General features: G+C 33.0%; 1 protein-coding gene across 1 annotated transcript in view; it reads right to left on the reverse strand.

The window, feature by feature from the left end:
• Nucleotides 1-15,468, reverse strand: part of LOC129223846 (chromodomain-helicase-DNA-binding protein 1-like) — a 118,796-nt gene that overhangs the window by 82,502 nt on the left and 20,826 nt on the right. Inside the window, exons 2-5 of the mRNA XM_054858209.1 lie at nucleotides 8,449-8,750; nucleotides 5,925-6,099; nucleotides 2,195-2,278; nucleotides 216-286 (exon numbers count right to left, since the gene is read on the reverse strand). Of these exons, the coding sequence (XP_054714184.1) occupies nucleotides 216-286; nucleotides 2,195-2,278; nucleotides 5,925-6,099; nucleotides 8,449-8,750 (632 nt within the window). The remainder of the gene's footprint in view (nucleotides 1-215; nucleotides 287-2,194; nucleotides 2,279-5,924; nucleotides 6,100-8,448; nucleotides 8,751-15,468) is intronic.

Consider the following 15,468-nt stretch of genomic DNA (forward strand, 5'->3'; position numbering starts at 1 on the left):
ACACGAAGTGATAACTTTAAAGTTTTAAGAAGCAATCTTAGGAAGCTCATCCTAAGATTGAATATTTTGACATTGAGCGAAAAAAATGCACAGATATGCAGCATTGTATGATCGCACTTCATAAATTTTACTTTCTTTAGCCAAATAATTGGCGGAAAATTCGTAGGGAATTAAAGTACTTCATTTTGCAAAGAAAAAAAATTTTCACTGCATACTCTTTTCTTCTACTTCTCTTAGTTGATTTTGAATCACTTCCTCTACGACCACTCTCACTGCCTTCAGAGTCCTAAATAAAAAGGAATTAGCATATTTCAAACATGGAAAGTACTATATTGCTATTAATTAGGTAGATGAAAATAAATAATTTTGTTATTATTTGTTTTTCTGCAACAGCACAATAATTCAAAATAAATAATCTTTAAGTTAATACTACTCGGTAGTTGCAATTATTTCTTTAATACTAAATCAAAAATCAGAATTTTCAACTGTGACGCTGTTGATGCAAATGAGTGATATACATACATTTTATTATAAGTTTGTAATCGTAATCACAATCATAATTGGCATATTATAATCGTAACCAATTAGATTTTCTGCATAATCGGATAGTTGCTGTAATCATAAATACGTTTGGCCAGAAGATTATAATCTTAATCGTAATCCCCCTTTTTTTGGGCTCGTAATCATAATCGTAATCAATTACATTCCCTCGTAATTAACTGCAAGTCTGATACATGATTATAAAAATGCAATGCTGCATTGAAATGATCTTCTCCAGCAGATTTTGATAATTGAACATTTTCCATATTTTGAAGAATCTTTCAAATCTTCATTTTATCCTGAAGTTTGCTTTGTAGAGATTTTTAAAAAATACTAAAGAGTTCGTTTTTTTATTTTTTGTTTAAATTTTATTGAATTATTGGTGACTATAGCAAAAATTATTCAAAAAAAAAAAAAAACTTTACTTATTATTCTTTTTCTTTTTTTTCAATTCTACAATACTTTCCAATAAAATATTTGATAAATTTTTGAATAACATTTGTCACACTCCTTCTTCCAAGAAATTACCAGCAAGAAATAAACCAATTCAAAACTCTTCACTTTTGTCCGCAATTTGATTAGAAATTGACGGCGAAGCCCCACCTTTCGAAGGTGTAAAAACCCTTTCTAATCCTTTTATTCACTCTAAGAGTTGTATGTTCCTTTTCGATCTAATGAGGAGCTCCTTATTTCTTTTTCTCTCATGGGAGAAGCTTGTTGTGACCACATACAGCTTAACGTAGCTATGGTCATTCTTTTCTCTTGCTGTTTCCCTTGTCCAGTATTACAATCCACCTGCTTTGAATTCTTTTCTATTGTCCCTCTTGTCAAAGTCTGAAACCTGTACCTTTCAGAACTTATCTACTCGCCACCCACCCTTCTCCAGGTGTCGTCATGCTTGGTCAAATCTCTTGTCAGAGTCCAAAGTTCCTACAACAAACATTTCCAGATGTCTTCATTATTTTACTGAAAATTTTTCAACTCCAAAGAAATATTTGATCCAGTCTGCACAGCTCGAAGTGTCGTCGTAACCGGAGTTGCACGAAAAAAACTGTCGTAAAATCCGGAGCCACTTAACGTTAAAATTATATGGCATAAGTTCGGAACTTTGAAAAAGTGACGTGATATCCAGAGTGTCGTGAAATCCAGGTGTCGCGATAACGAGGTTTGACTGTAATCGATTTCAAATGGACACTCCTGCTTCCTTTGAAGCAATGTAACCTTAATCAATATCATCATTAGTTAAAATAAATCAAAGCTTCTTACACTACTTCGTAGAGCTATTTTTTCAAAAGTCAACTTCCTTGATTAACTAATAGAAAAAAAAACTGAAAACTGAGAAGGAACTTACAGGAATATTTTGCTTTTTTGGCAATTGAATAATCCATTCCAAAGAGTGCTGATTTACATATATTTTCATGCTTTCTGACAGCCTCATAAGTTTAGTATTAATGCTGTTAATATTTCCTGGTGTATACTTTTAGAATTAATAATTAGGTATAAATAGATAATTGGAAAATTGTATTGGAATACAAAAATAATCCAAATAGCAACATATAAGAAGTTATTTTAAATTTACTGAAGAATATAAAAGTAATATTGAATGATCAGAACTTTTACATTTCAGAAAGAAAAAATGGAAATAAAAAGATACCTCTCCAATGTTATATCTTTCTGGTTCTTTGCGAGATCGACCAGATCTTCTTATTCCAAACTCTTCAGGGTTTTCTTCCCAAAGCTAAAAATATGTATAAATGTGTAGCAAATATTTTTCAGTCATTATAGATAACAATCAAAAGGCATACACCCAACAGACATTAGAATGAAAATAAACAAAACAGCATACACACTCGATGTACATTTGTGGTTATGGAATGGTCCAGTAATATTAAAGCATACACTAAATTTTTCTTTTTTTAAGTGAAAACTGAAAGAAATTCATCGAATTTCTTTCGACATAATTCAACAGAAATTCATCGAATTTCTTTCCGTCCTGACCTCTGTCTCGGAAATTTTGTCCAAGAGGGAAAGTCTTGCACCCATGCTCTATTATTACAAATGAGGCAGTGAAAAGCAAAGGGATGCAATTGGAAATTTTGAAGTTTTGACTAAAACACATTTAAAGATAACTTCCTAAGTAGGCTTTCATTGAAATTTTTTTCTAAATCATGTTGTACAGCAGCACCTACCACAGCTACTAGTAATATTTCTTGCCCCAAGACAGAGGACAGGGTCCCCTACCAGGGGAGGCAAATAGGGGGGTCAAGAAAGGGCGGTCATACCCCTAAATTTTTTGAGAGAAATGATAAAAATGAGCGAATTCAATTTACGTAAAGCACAAATCAATGTTCATGAAAAAATAATCTTGCTGGTTCTCCGTAATGGTTGATGAAACTGGACACATTTCCAGACATGAGCAAGTGTTTTACCGAAATCAAGCCTTTACTGGCCTTTTCAGAACAGAAAAAACTGATGAAAAATCACGGTTAATTTTAACTGAAGACCTTATTTCCTCATATAGGCTAAATGTTTCATTCTTGTGTGCTCTGTAATGATGGTTATGAGAGGTCCATGCAGTGGTGTAGCTGCATGATTTTCAGAAGAAAATGCCTTGGTATTTTGCGTTCATTGTAACGGTCATATTTTAATTGTGTTTAATTAATTAGTGTTCATCATTTTCTTATGCTAGAAACACATTTCTACTCACTTTCATAAATATTTCTTAAAAATACATACTATTTTCGAAAAAAATATTTCACATCAACAAATATCTTTTCTGGGGGCACTTTAACTATGCAATCTCGAGTGACACAAGAGGGTCTTCCAGACACAACATAAGATGGTCTTTTAAACATAAAAACCCTCCTCGATAATCTCTTTCAATAATTAAAAAGCAAATGTCCTTTCATATGTCTTCGTTTGAAATTTTATTCATTTTGTTTGTATTTAGAGTTTTTGAACAATGCTTCCTTTAACCAGCTAACCTTAATTTTTGAACTGTTCAAGCTTTAGTTCAAGCTACAATTGAAACTATTAATAAATTTTGCGTAGATGTATATTTCAACCAAGCTTGGATCGTTGCGAAAAATTCTTTAAAACCATTTTAAAAAGGCGCAAGGAATATTCAAATGAATTTAGAAGAGGTGACCATCATGTGCACTTTGCACATGATTATGTAAAGTCAAACATTGATATAGCATATTGTAAAAAAGAATAGATTCAGTTTCTAATGAAATTAACACAAGATTTGATGATCAATATTTTCCTGTATTGTTATCTCTATATTCCTGTACTGTTTGCTCTATATTATCTGGAATGGATCTTGAAAACAAAAAATAAAATGTTTCAATTACGAGTAATATTTATAGCATGAGGCATGAAGAATTGTTTAGAGACTAGACTATTCAATGGTGAAAAATAAAGACCATTACAATTTTTAAAGTTACCTGGGTGATTTTGAAGCGCAAGATGTGAAAGGTGTGTTTTCATACGTAATTTTGTTACTTCAATTATTTTTCAACTATTTCAAACAGTTAGTTCATCTAGTACAGAAAATTCATTTTCGTGGCCCCTGAGGTTACAGAATTATTTTCGAAGCTCAATGAGGAAAAAAAAATGACTGAAAAAAGAGCATGACACTGGGCATTGCTGGATTAAGAATAAGATTTCCAGTTATTCTGTATTTTAAAAATCAATCATTAAAACTATATTAAAAGATGAAAACTGTAGTATAAAGATATTTTTGCATGATAACATTGTATTATAAAATGAATTACAAATTTTGTCATAAAAATTTAAATTGTTTTAAACACTAATTTTATTAATTCTAAACCCATAAAACTCACAGAACACTAGGATGGTTCCAATGGTCATTATAGGTGAAAGCACCCCTTCCCTACTCAAAAGCGTTATTAGAGTTGGTGAGATAACAGATGAGATAAGTGAAACACTAGAATATGCAATAAATTCTGTGATACATAAGTTTCGAACTGCACATTTTTATGCAAAACTGCATGCTTCACTAAGATTAACTAAAATAATCATTTTTTGTAATATTATTGAAATTCAAAAAAAAAAAAAAAGATATATTTGAAATGTATTACACATATTAAAAAATATACAAAAAAAAAGTTATTCTTTTTATTGACATATTAATATGTTCATCAATTGAATGGGTTTCTAATACAATGCAAAATAAAATGAATTTAAGTAAGCTGCAGGAACAAAAAAGCATCAGAACACAAAACTCAAAAGTTGAAAAAAATTTGAAATACGAATAAGATGTTGAAAGCAACAGTTAGCTTTATGAATACATATTTGAATAGCATTAATGTACTTATTAGGGCGACCCCCCCCCCTTTTTTTTAATGTCTCACCCCCTCATTTTATTACAAATAGTCCAAAAGTAACATCAGGAAAAAATTTGATCATTCCCAGTTTTAAATGAGTGCCATAGAAGCTGTAAATGTAAAAATTAAAACACCATTCAAATTTAAAAAGAAAGAAAGAAAATAATATTTTATGTACCATAATAAACTAAATAATATCAAATATGCATTAAAACTAGCGGTAGGGGTGCAGTGTACATGATGTTTGATCCACTGCTTTCGCTTGAGACAAATTACATGGTTCCACTTGCTACTCCCTAAGCGTCAGCTGACAGAGGCAGTAGCCCGCTAGTAATGTTATAACTTATTTTGCATTTAAGCAGTTCATGCTAAGGACCACTTTACTGTCTGACCACGGATTGTATGGAAAGACAAACATCCGTTTTACAGCCGGAAATGGACAAATCTATTATTTTTTAGCGATGCCAGCTTTTTTGAAGTCTCATTCAAATGAGTGGAATACGCGCATCAAATTTTTACTTTTCCCCTTATTCACATAGATTAGTCTTATCTGGACGTTTGAAAATTCAATGTGATCCGTGGTGGGACAGTAGTATTCATAAATAACATGTTTTATTTTACCCAAGACATGGTATTGAGAGTGATAATTATTTATGAGAGATCATTTCTCTTTAGTTGATTTGAATTTACTCATAAGGACTTCTTAAGCCACTAGGAGAAAAGATAATTCAGTAGAGAGAATTCGCCTTCAGAAATTTTTATCACCACAACCTTCTTTTAATATTGATTGCTTTCATCTCAAACATCTTTGAATCACAATTTCACATCATGAACTTCCTGTCCTGACTAGATCATTTGTTAGTCTTCGTTAAAATCTTTTCTAGTTAACCCCCCCCCCCCCCCCACAAAAAAAAAAAAAAAATTCAAAGGAATCCACTGCTTGAGCAGTTAACTCACCATAAAAACTACAGAGTAGCAGTGCAAAACACGGACTAATGCAAACATAACCATTGTATAATAGGTTTGAACTCATACCTGTTTTAAATCATCTAATTCTTTCCGACCTTTTGGTGAACGCTTGATATCTTTTTGTTTTGGAGATTTTGAATCTTCTACATCATCAGAAGGTTTACTTTCATCCTCTGACTCACTATGTCCGGAATCAGCATCAGAGGAAGCTTTCTCTTGCCTTGCTGAGCTGTGACTACCCCTGATATACATCAAGAAAAAAATGACGATGTTAATTTAAAAACACAAATTAATAAATAAATAAAAACCTAAATTAAACAACAAATACTATTTATCAAGAATTTTTAGGTAATGAAGGTAATGGAGTAGCAATTTCGAAAAATGTTTTTGTCTGTTCACAAGTTTGTCAGATGCTGAAGAGTAGGCAGAAAGAGCTGATGCTATGTGCAAAGATTTTAATCAGATTAATGAAATGAAAGAAAGGCAGGTTTAACCGAACCAAGCCGACCAGAGGTCTATTGTACTACATGGTGACGTGAAAGCATTGTCGGCTCCAGAGAAATATTTTGTATATAAAGAAGTGGAATGCTTGAAACAGTTGCACCAAAAAAATAAATCAAAAAATAAGTAAACTGTATAAATAGAGATATTTAAATGTCTAAAAGCATATTTAACGCATTGACAGTTGGAAAAAGGTATCTTAGTCAAGCATATTTTCAGAATTTGTATTTTAAATAAAAATTTAGCATTTTAGGGTTAATTTTTTTTTAAATATTGTATTTCGTTATTCTTTTAAAATACAAAATGTTAAAAAAAATCATAGCTTTCATTTATTATTTTAAACATTTAAGTGTTTATTTACCAATTGTAGGTTTAACAAGCTAACAAAATTAAAAAGCAAGAGAAATAAAATGAATAAGTAGGCATTTGTACCTTAGAAACAGATAGTATTAGTACAACATTGTTAATTTTCATGTTCTTAGACATAAATTATAGAAAAAATAATCTACAAAATATAAATTAATATTTTTACATTTACAAGTTTTCGAAGAGAATTGAAATTTAAAAATTAAAATACATATTTCTGCTGCTATTATTATTATTTTTAGTGGCACCTTTTCCAAATTATTATATTGACAACACCTTTACACACGTAACGTAACAAACGCCTTCAGCAGTGACTCAGTTTCTTTAAATTTCCACCACTTGAGATGAACACACAAATAAAACTCCTAACTGCAGTCGACAGTCACAAAATGTGATGCCTTTTTAATTCCATTAAAAGCAATTGGTAGAAGAAAAGGATTGGTAGAAGAAAAATTTATGCTATTAAACAGAAGCTGGCAACAACCTGTTGAAAACAAAACGTGACATAAGCTTGAATGCTTGTTAAAAGTTGCTACAGTCTAAGCACCCCCCCTCCCCCCCCCCAAAAATCCAAATGTTTAGCATAATAAACACCTGATTCCTTTGTTTGAACTGTCATTAGGTTAAAGTAAGAAATAAAAACATCAAAAAGCAAAATTGTAGATTACTGCAAACTCGTGCTTCAGCGTTACAAGGAACGCCTTTTTCAATGCAAAAGAAATGAGCTTATGGATCAGGGTTTAAGCTGGGTTCAAAAGTTCTTTAGCATAAAAGCTAAAATTGAGGGGAAAATGTTAGCAAAATGCTAAAATGTTACATTCTCATATATTTATATATGCCTCAGTGTGTTTCATCTCCAGTTGAAAATAAAATTCATATTTCATCTGTGACATCTTTGAAGAAATAAGTACAACAGCTATTTTTTTAAAACATAAAATAAAAAAAGAAAACACGATTGATGCTCAGAACGTTGCAGTCTCCTCCTCCTAATAAAGCAGTTTTTGGGGGGAAATAATGCTAGATAAGACTAATAGTTATTGAACTTAATTGTAGTTTAAACATCTTAGCTAAGATTTCAAAAAGATGAAGTTGATTATCGCCATTCATCATGGGCGCCCATATGCAAAATTGTAAGAGGGGGGGGGGGGGCTCAGATATTTTAACAATGGTTTAGCATGATATTTTCCCCATGAAAACCAATTTCAAAATAGTTTTGAGTCATTAAAATTGGACATTTTTAATTACTTATTCAATAATGGCTGGAGAAGAAATATTTTTACACTTTTGCAAAGAAAAAATACTAAAAACAAGAAAGTTCCAATTTCTAAAGGGGGGGGGCTCGAGCCCACCTTGCCCCCCTATATGGGCGCCTTTGCCATACATGCTTCCTTTCTAGGATCATAGATTTCTTCTTTTTTTTTTTAATTAATTTATTTTTTATTTGAGCAAAAAAGCGAAAATGCATTGCTTTATTTTCGCAATTCAGATAGTGTTTTCGCATTATGCGAAAAATGCGACCGTAGCGGAAATCCTGTTATGGATAAAAAGACATCCGACAAAAGCTTTTGTCTTTTTTCAGGCGTCAATATGAAACCAGCATGGTTGCTAAAGCACCTTGATTGGTAAATATGAGTCTATATGATAAGCTATTGCCACCCAATCAACAAAATATATTATAGAGAGAAAACTGGATAAGAAATATAAAAATACATGAAATATGTACCTGTCCGAGTCTGAGTTATCGCTTTCTGAATCAGACCCTCCACTTTCAGATCCTGAATTAGAGCCTTTAGAACTTTTTTTAGATTCGTTATCTGAATTTGATTTTTCATTGTCAGACCCAGAGCCAGAGCCAGACCCTGACCTTGACTTGCCCGATTGGGAATCTGAACTTGAATCCGAGTCAGAGTCACTGCCGGAGTTTTCATTAGCAGAGTCTTGTTCATCATTTTTGTTAAAAGAATCATCTTTTTCATTGCTGATGCTTGATGAAAGTCGATCTCCAGACAATTCAGAGCCATCATCCTATAAAGAAAAAAAAAATCTGATCAAGACATCTCGGAATCTTACTTTTATTTACAAGCCTAAGATTTGGACGGAAACAAAAGGAAATTATGTTGTAAAAAAAAAAACTTTATAAACAGATGATATTAAAGAAACTTGATTATAATGTAAGATCTAAGAAGACCACAGTAAAGAATGTATTTATCATAGAATTGTTTAAAGAGTACTGAGAAAAAAGTAGCAAATGATTTATGTTAGGTTAAGAATTCCAAAATTTAATAAATAAACAAGATTTGATTTTAGTCATAAATTTAAAGAAAAGGGCCTTGAAATATGAAAAAAAATCTCAAAATTAAAAAATCTTTGAATAATGCACTAAACTAGAAAAAACAACAGAAAATCCAAAAACAAAAGAGTTTTCATCAACTTCTATGACCGGCTCATCAGTTATGGTTTGGTGATTTCACAATATTTGTAGCTAGATACGCTAAAATTTTATTTTCATATAAAAATCAGTGGTTATTAAACATCAAATTAAATGCACTTAAATGTTGCTTATGGATATATGAAAATATTTTTGGCAAAAAAAAAAAAAAACGCTAAATTTCAAAAAATATTTTTAAAACTTGTGGACATGATGAACAGAAAAAATCCTTTTTTTTTTAAAAGGTCATAACATTTAATCTTGAACATGACACAATAAGCAAATATTGTATTTGTATAATTCAGGGGTTCTCAAACTTTCCCGCCTCACGGCACCCTTTAAATAATTTTTCATGGCACCCTAGCCTATCTCTGTACATATCAAAATTTCCTCCGGGATTTGGAATTCTTATTGAAACAAATATATTACCAGTAAAGCAACAATGCCGACTTTACAGGAGAATGAAATTTTGTTTCTGAAGAATTCAATAGATAAACTTTTTGCATTGCGGCACATATAAATTCTGAAGTCCAACTCTTGTTTCACTCATTGTAACAAGTCACGATCAATCTTAGCAAATGATCTTTAGGGGTAAATCTTGCAAGTATGTAACTATGGAGCACGAACTCACGATCTTTGATGCCGCGCCATCCCTATGTGCAAGGTCGTGCGTCGCACGACGGCGCCAGAGTTGAAAAGGCTCCGAGCTCTGTTAGAGTAAACTTAAGATGTTGGGGTAAAACTTTAGTTTCTTTTAAAAAAGTCATTGAATTCAAAATTTTTAATACTTACTGCTAACTGGTCTGCTACCCCCTCCCATTTCTTTTATTTTTACTTATTATAGTGAAACCTGTGTAAGTTGACCACTTGCGGTGCAGTGCTTTGGTGGTCAACCTTTAAAGGGTGGTAATGATTTTTTTTTATTTATTTACTGTCATTTCTTGTACCATGTATTCATTTTTTGACTAATTGACATTTACTCTTTCTGTTCAACTCACTTCTATTGTTTAACATTACTTTAAAACAATAATTTAAAATGTTATTCAAATATTTTTGTTTGTTTTTCCCTCGCTTTTTACTGAATTAGACACTGTAGTTTAGAAATTTCATATGTGCAGGGCCATGCCGTTCCTATGTGCAAGGTCGTGCAGAGCACGACGGTACCTAATTCAAAAAGGCGGCGTATCTACCAATCAAAAATGCTCCAAATGAGGAGGGAAATCTCCAACCAAAAAAATAAAATTGAACTTTTCATTATATCTACAAAAGTAGTGCTGAAAGTATACTGCTCATTAAAACAAGCAATCCTCCTTGCTGCCTATCTATAAGGGAAAATTATTACCTTGTTGTGTTTGAATATACTATTCAAAAGCACTATCTCTTACACTGAAAACACATGATGCTAATCAATTAGCATTTTGCTTCATCTGGAGCCATGAATGATATTTCGGTATGTCTATAATTTCACAAGGTTAAGCCACACGAAGCAACGCAAGAAATTTGCTATTCCCCATTTTGGTTCTTGCTGTGAATATGTTATACGTATTATAATGCGTGCAAAATGTTTTTTTTTTTTTTTTTTTTGTGATTTGAAACTCTTGTTAGTGGTAATGCCACTGCATCATGTTATCCTACATTAAAAAAATATGGTAAGCACATTTGCATATTATTTACTTGTGCATAGCATATATTGTAGACAATAATTTAGATTAACTTTTTAGTTCCGAAAAGTAACGACTTGACCATGATTACTGAATTCCTCCACTTCCTTTTTTTTCAACTATGTGTATATTAAATTAAGGAAAGAGCTTTGGATAATGTATTTGTATTAGATATTAAATTCAATGCCCTTTCAACGATTCGTACTTGAGAATTATTCGTTTTAATGGTAAGTTTCAGTTTCAGATTGTAAGGTGGAATATCCTCTACAATATTATCCTTCAATTTAGAATATAATAGTATCCTCCTGTTCCGTGGCGCAACCAGAGGGTGGTAGGGGTCCGCAGGGCACCTTCCTGGTTGCACCCCCCGTACCCCTCCCCTCCAGAATGCTTAGTTTAATGTTTTTCAAAAATATTTACTGTTGAAGGGTGAAAAAAACGTTTCTTTGGATGTCGCAAAATGATTTTAATTAGGAAAAACTAATGATGTTGGGGTTTTTTTAAAAAGAAATCTTTGCGTTAAAAATCCTCCATATTTTCGGCTAATTGGTCAGCTACTCCCCATGTGTCCTACTTATTTTCCATTTCCTTATTATTTTTCTTTTCGGCTGAAAATAAGAAAGCTTTCAAAATGCTACTCCACCGAATCTCCCCCCCCCCCCCCCCCGTCAAAAGCATTACGGAGCATCTCACATTTCGTTTCCAGATCTTCAATTTCGCAAAAGCTCCTATATACAAAACATTGCATGAAATTTCGTCCGAAAATCACTTAAAATTACGTTTTTAGAGCTTCGATTTTGAAAGATTTCCAGCCCTAATGTTACTAATTATGATCTTACAATCACGTTTTTAAAGCTTCAATTTCACAAAATATTCGGGCAAGGTCTCCGAACCTTCCCTCTTAAATATCTTCAAAAGTTAGATTTTTCGAACATGACTTACGAAAAATTTAAGTTAGAATATCCTCTGGACCACTTCTCCTAATACTGCTTAGGTTTTTAGGACTTTAATTTCGAAAAAAATTCCAGGGGGGGGGGAGGAGCTCCAGAATTTCTTTCTTGTAAAATTTTTCAAAATTGTATAGAATTGCGTTTTTGGAAGTTCACATTCAAAAAATTGGAGGGGAGAAAAGGGGAATTGATTTCTCAATTTCAAAAAAAAAAACAATCGGGTAGAATACCAGACTTCTATTTCTTATTCTAACATCAATAAATATGGCCTAAAATCACGTTTTAAGGATTCAACTTCTATAAATTTCCACGGAGCTCCTTGTACCTATTTTCCCCATAACACCACGAAAGACCGTCTAAAATTGCGTTCTTCGATCTACAAATTTCAAAAATTTTCCGAGGAGTACCATAGGACCACTCTTAATCAAAACAGATATTTTTTTCAACTTGTGCCCCCCTAAAACTATTTTCTAGTTGCACCGCTGCTCCTGTTGTCATGTTTTAACAGGCATAAAAGTTTTATTAATTGTTCATCACGTAGAGATTAGATAGATATTCAAAGTGACTTTAACTTAGATATTAAAATATTTTCTTCCAAAACGCCTTTTTAGCATATCAGAGGAGCTGCTGAACTCGGAATAATTTCAAGATATGAAGTAAAAACGCACACCACATTGCGAAATTGAATATTCACACATTATTTTTTAAATAAATTAAATGCCAAACGTGGTTTTTTTTTTCCCATTTTGTATTAATCTTCAAAACCTCCTTTCACGTGCTAATTATATTTTCCTCGAACGCCAGAGCATAAAGGCACTAAAAAGACATTTGCACGACGGCGCCGATCAGTCTTGGCGCGGTCCTGAACACCATAAAAAAAACTGCTGCGAGTTAGGTCCAAAGAGCATGAAAGAAGGCGATTGTCGTTATCAGAACCTAGTCAAACCCAACGCCAAGGAAGTTCATTATTGAGTAAATAGGGAGCATCTATCAGATAATGGAGGGTGCCCCATCTTGTTGGAAAATGAAAGGCATGAATCATTGATCGTGAGATGTTAAAGTGAGTGACAAAAGATTTAGCCTTAAGACTCAATGTCTGCCACATTACAAAAGGTTCACATACAGTGTACGTTCAGAAAATAAAACTTTACAGATTTCCTCTCCAGTAAAATCAATGTTGTTGCTGCATTAGTCAGATGTTACTTGAAATAAACCTTCCTAGCCCTGGAGGGAATGGAACCAAAACCTGGACATTTAGCGGCACCCAGTTTGAGAACCGCTGGTACAATTGATGGATAAAAAAATTGCATATTTAGCTTTTACTTTAATACGGAGTGCATTTAGAAGAAAATCTTACTGTTTCAATAAAACACGTTCAAATTTTTACAGCTGTGTTGCAATTAATTAGTAGTTTTTCTGCAAAATTGCATTTCTTCTATTGATTTGGCGTGTTATAGCCATGTGATGAAAAAAAATCATTTTTATGTTTAGTATATATCAGAGGCCGATTTATAGTGCATTCAAGGGGGTAGCGGTTGAAAACCGTAAAAGCCATCTCCCTCCCACCCCCAGACTTGTTGCGTAGGAAGGGAGGTCTCCCCCTAGAACTTTTTTTTTTTTTTACAAAGTGAACATTTTTCAACCATTGAGCTTATAGAAGTGAGTCCTCTACTCTGGTTTTATGCCAAAAATAAGTGAAATAATGTAAAACAAGCCCTAAGGGAAAAAAAGATTGGTTTTAACGATTTTTTAAATATTTAAAAAGGAATACACCCATGAGTCCCTCAACTTGCTCCAAATGCTCATGCTTTTGAGCTTTGCACCTCTCTAGCCTCTCAGAAGAGTGTTAATGGCTAATATAATGCTCACTTTATCTCCTAATAAAAATAATGGCTATAAAACTGTCTAATTGGGGGCCATTTCCAAAAAGTGGGGTGTATAGGGGGAAAACGGCAGTAATATTAAGATTCAGGGGGTCATTTTATATAAGAATCAGCAAGAATTTTGTCAAAAGCATTTTCAAGTTTTTTTTTGCCGTGTAGTGTTACTAAACTTTTGAAAAAAAGGGAGGAGGGGGCGAGCTTAAGTTAATATTAAAATGTGGGTAAAGTCGTCCATCCTAGACTACACTACTGTCTACAACTAATTAAAAGCAAATGTATATAATTTAATTATAATAGTAGCTATATTGCTAGTAATTTTTTGCAATTTCATATTATTGTTTTCAGAAAATACCGGTTACCAGCGGGGACGGTCCCCCCCCCCCCCCAGTGAATTCGCCACTGGTATATATATATTGTTTAGTATAGATATTATTTGTCATGTCTGCAACTTTGCAGACAAGAGACTTTTTTTTCTGGCCATTATTGCATTTAATATATCTAATTAAACAAAATACATAAAAGCAAATATTGTAACTGTATAGTTGACGACTAAAAGAACTGCACATTTTTAGCTTTTGGGCAACTCCAGGAAAAAGTGGATAAAGGTTTGAAACTTAAAAAATGTTTTATTACTGCAAGTAATGTATCAAACCAGAGCTCTCCAACCCTTACCCACCAGTTACCCTTAACCATTGAAGCAAGATGGGTAAGGATGACTGCATCAAGTTATTGCCTGGCCTCGAAAACTCAGTGGGCGAAACTGGAAGCTAAAAATCACCATATTTTTGGCCCATATATACTCTGGCTTGCCCATCCCTAACGGGAATCCTGGCCACACTCATGCCACTGAGCGCTTATGTTTTTAAAAAAAAAACGTGTGTGGTGGGAAGCTTGTTTTAACTAAAGCATATGAATTGAAATATTGCTGTCCTGCCTTAACTCCAAAAATTTACAATGTGGCCCTTGAGCAAATAAGTTGGACACCCATATATCAAACCAAAGGTACATGAGGTTTATGGAATTACAAAGAAAATTTTCATACAAGTTATGTTTTTATTATTTTTTTGCGACTGAAGTTATTGTAATACAGTAGACCCTCGTTTTATGTGGGGTTACATTCCATGAAAATGCTGCGTAAATCGAAACCACGTAAATTGCGACCTAATACTAGTGTTAAAATAGGGGTTTGGTTCCGTAGATAATAAAATACTTCATTCTAGTGATGACTAATTGTATAATAAGTTTAATGTGTACTTATATCACTTTTATGCACAATATGTATAAAGAAAACATTAATTTTGTGTCCTGTTTATAAAGAGGAGCTGGCTATGTTAGTCTTTTGGCAGTCATTAAGAATTTTGCTCTGTAATTCTTTGCAGAGCATTAACGCATCCATGATCACTCACGTCCATTTCCATGATAGAATCTTCCTTCACTAACAAATCAGAAAGATCATTTCTATTGTTTAGGAATGGCTCAACTTTCAATGTGAACGTTTTTGGTTGTGTGTCACTGATGTCGGTATCTTCGTGGGTTTTGTCCTCCTTTGTCATTCCTAAAAGCTCTTCTTCCAGTGAGTTCTGAACTGTGTGAGTTTAATAACTTTGCTTCTGGAAAGAGTTTTGGAACCAATCGCATAAAATGTTTCCAGCAGTCCAAGCCCATTAGCGCACCAAAATGCAGTTTATTACGTGTAATCTGCAATATTTAGGAGTTTGGATCTTGAAAAAGGGGAAAATGTTATCTGTTTGCATTGCTGAAACTCATACAGTAAAACCTGTAAAGTTGACCACCCTTGTAAGTTGATTACCTGTCTATGTT

This window comes from Uloborus diversus, chromosome 6 (genome assembly GCF_026930045.1).
Source record: "Uloborus diversus isolate 005 chromosome 6, Udiv.v.3.1, whole genome shotgun sequence".
NCBI classification, from domain to species: domain Eukaryota; kingdom Metazoa; phylum Arthropoda; class Arachnida; order Araneae; family Uloboridae; genus Uloborus; species Uloborus diversus.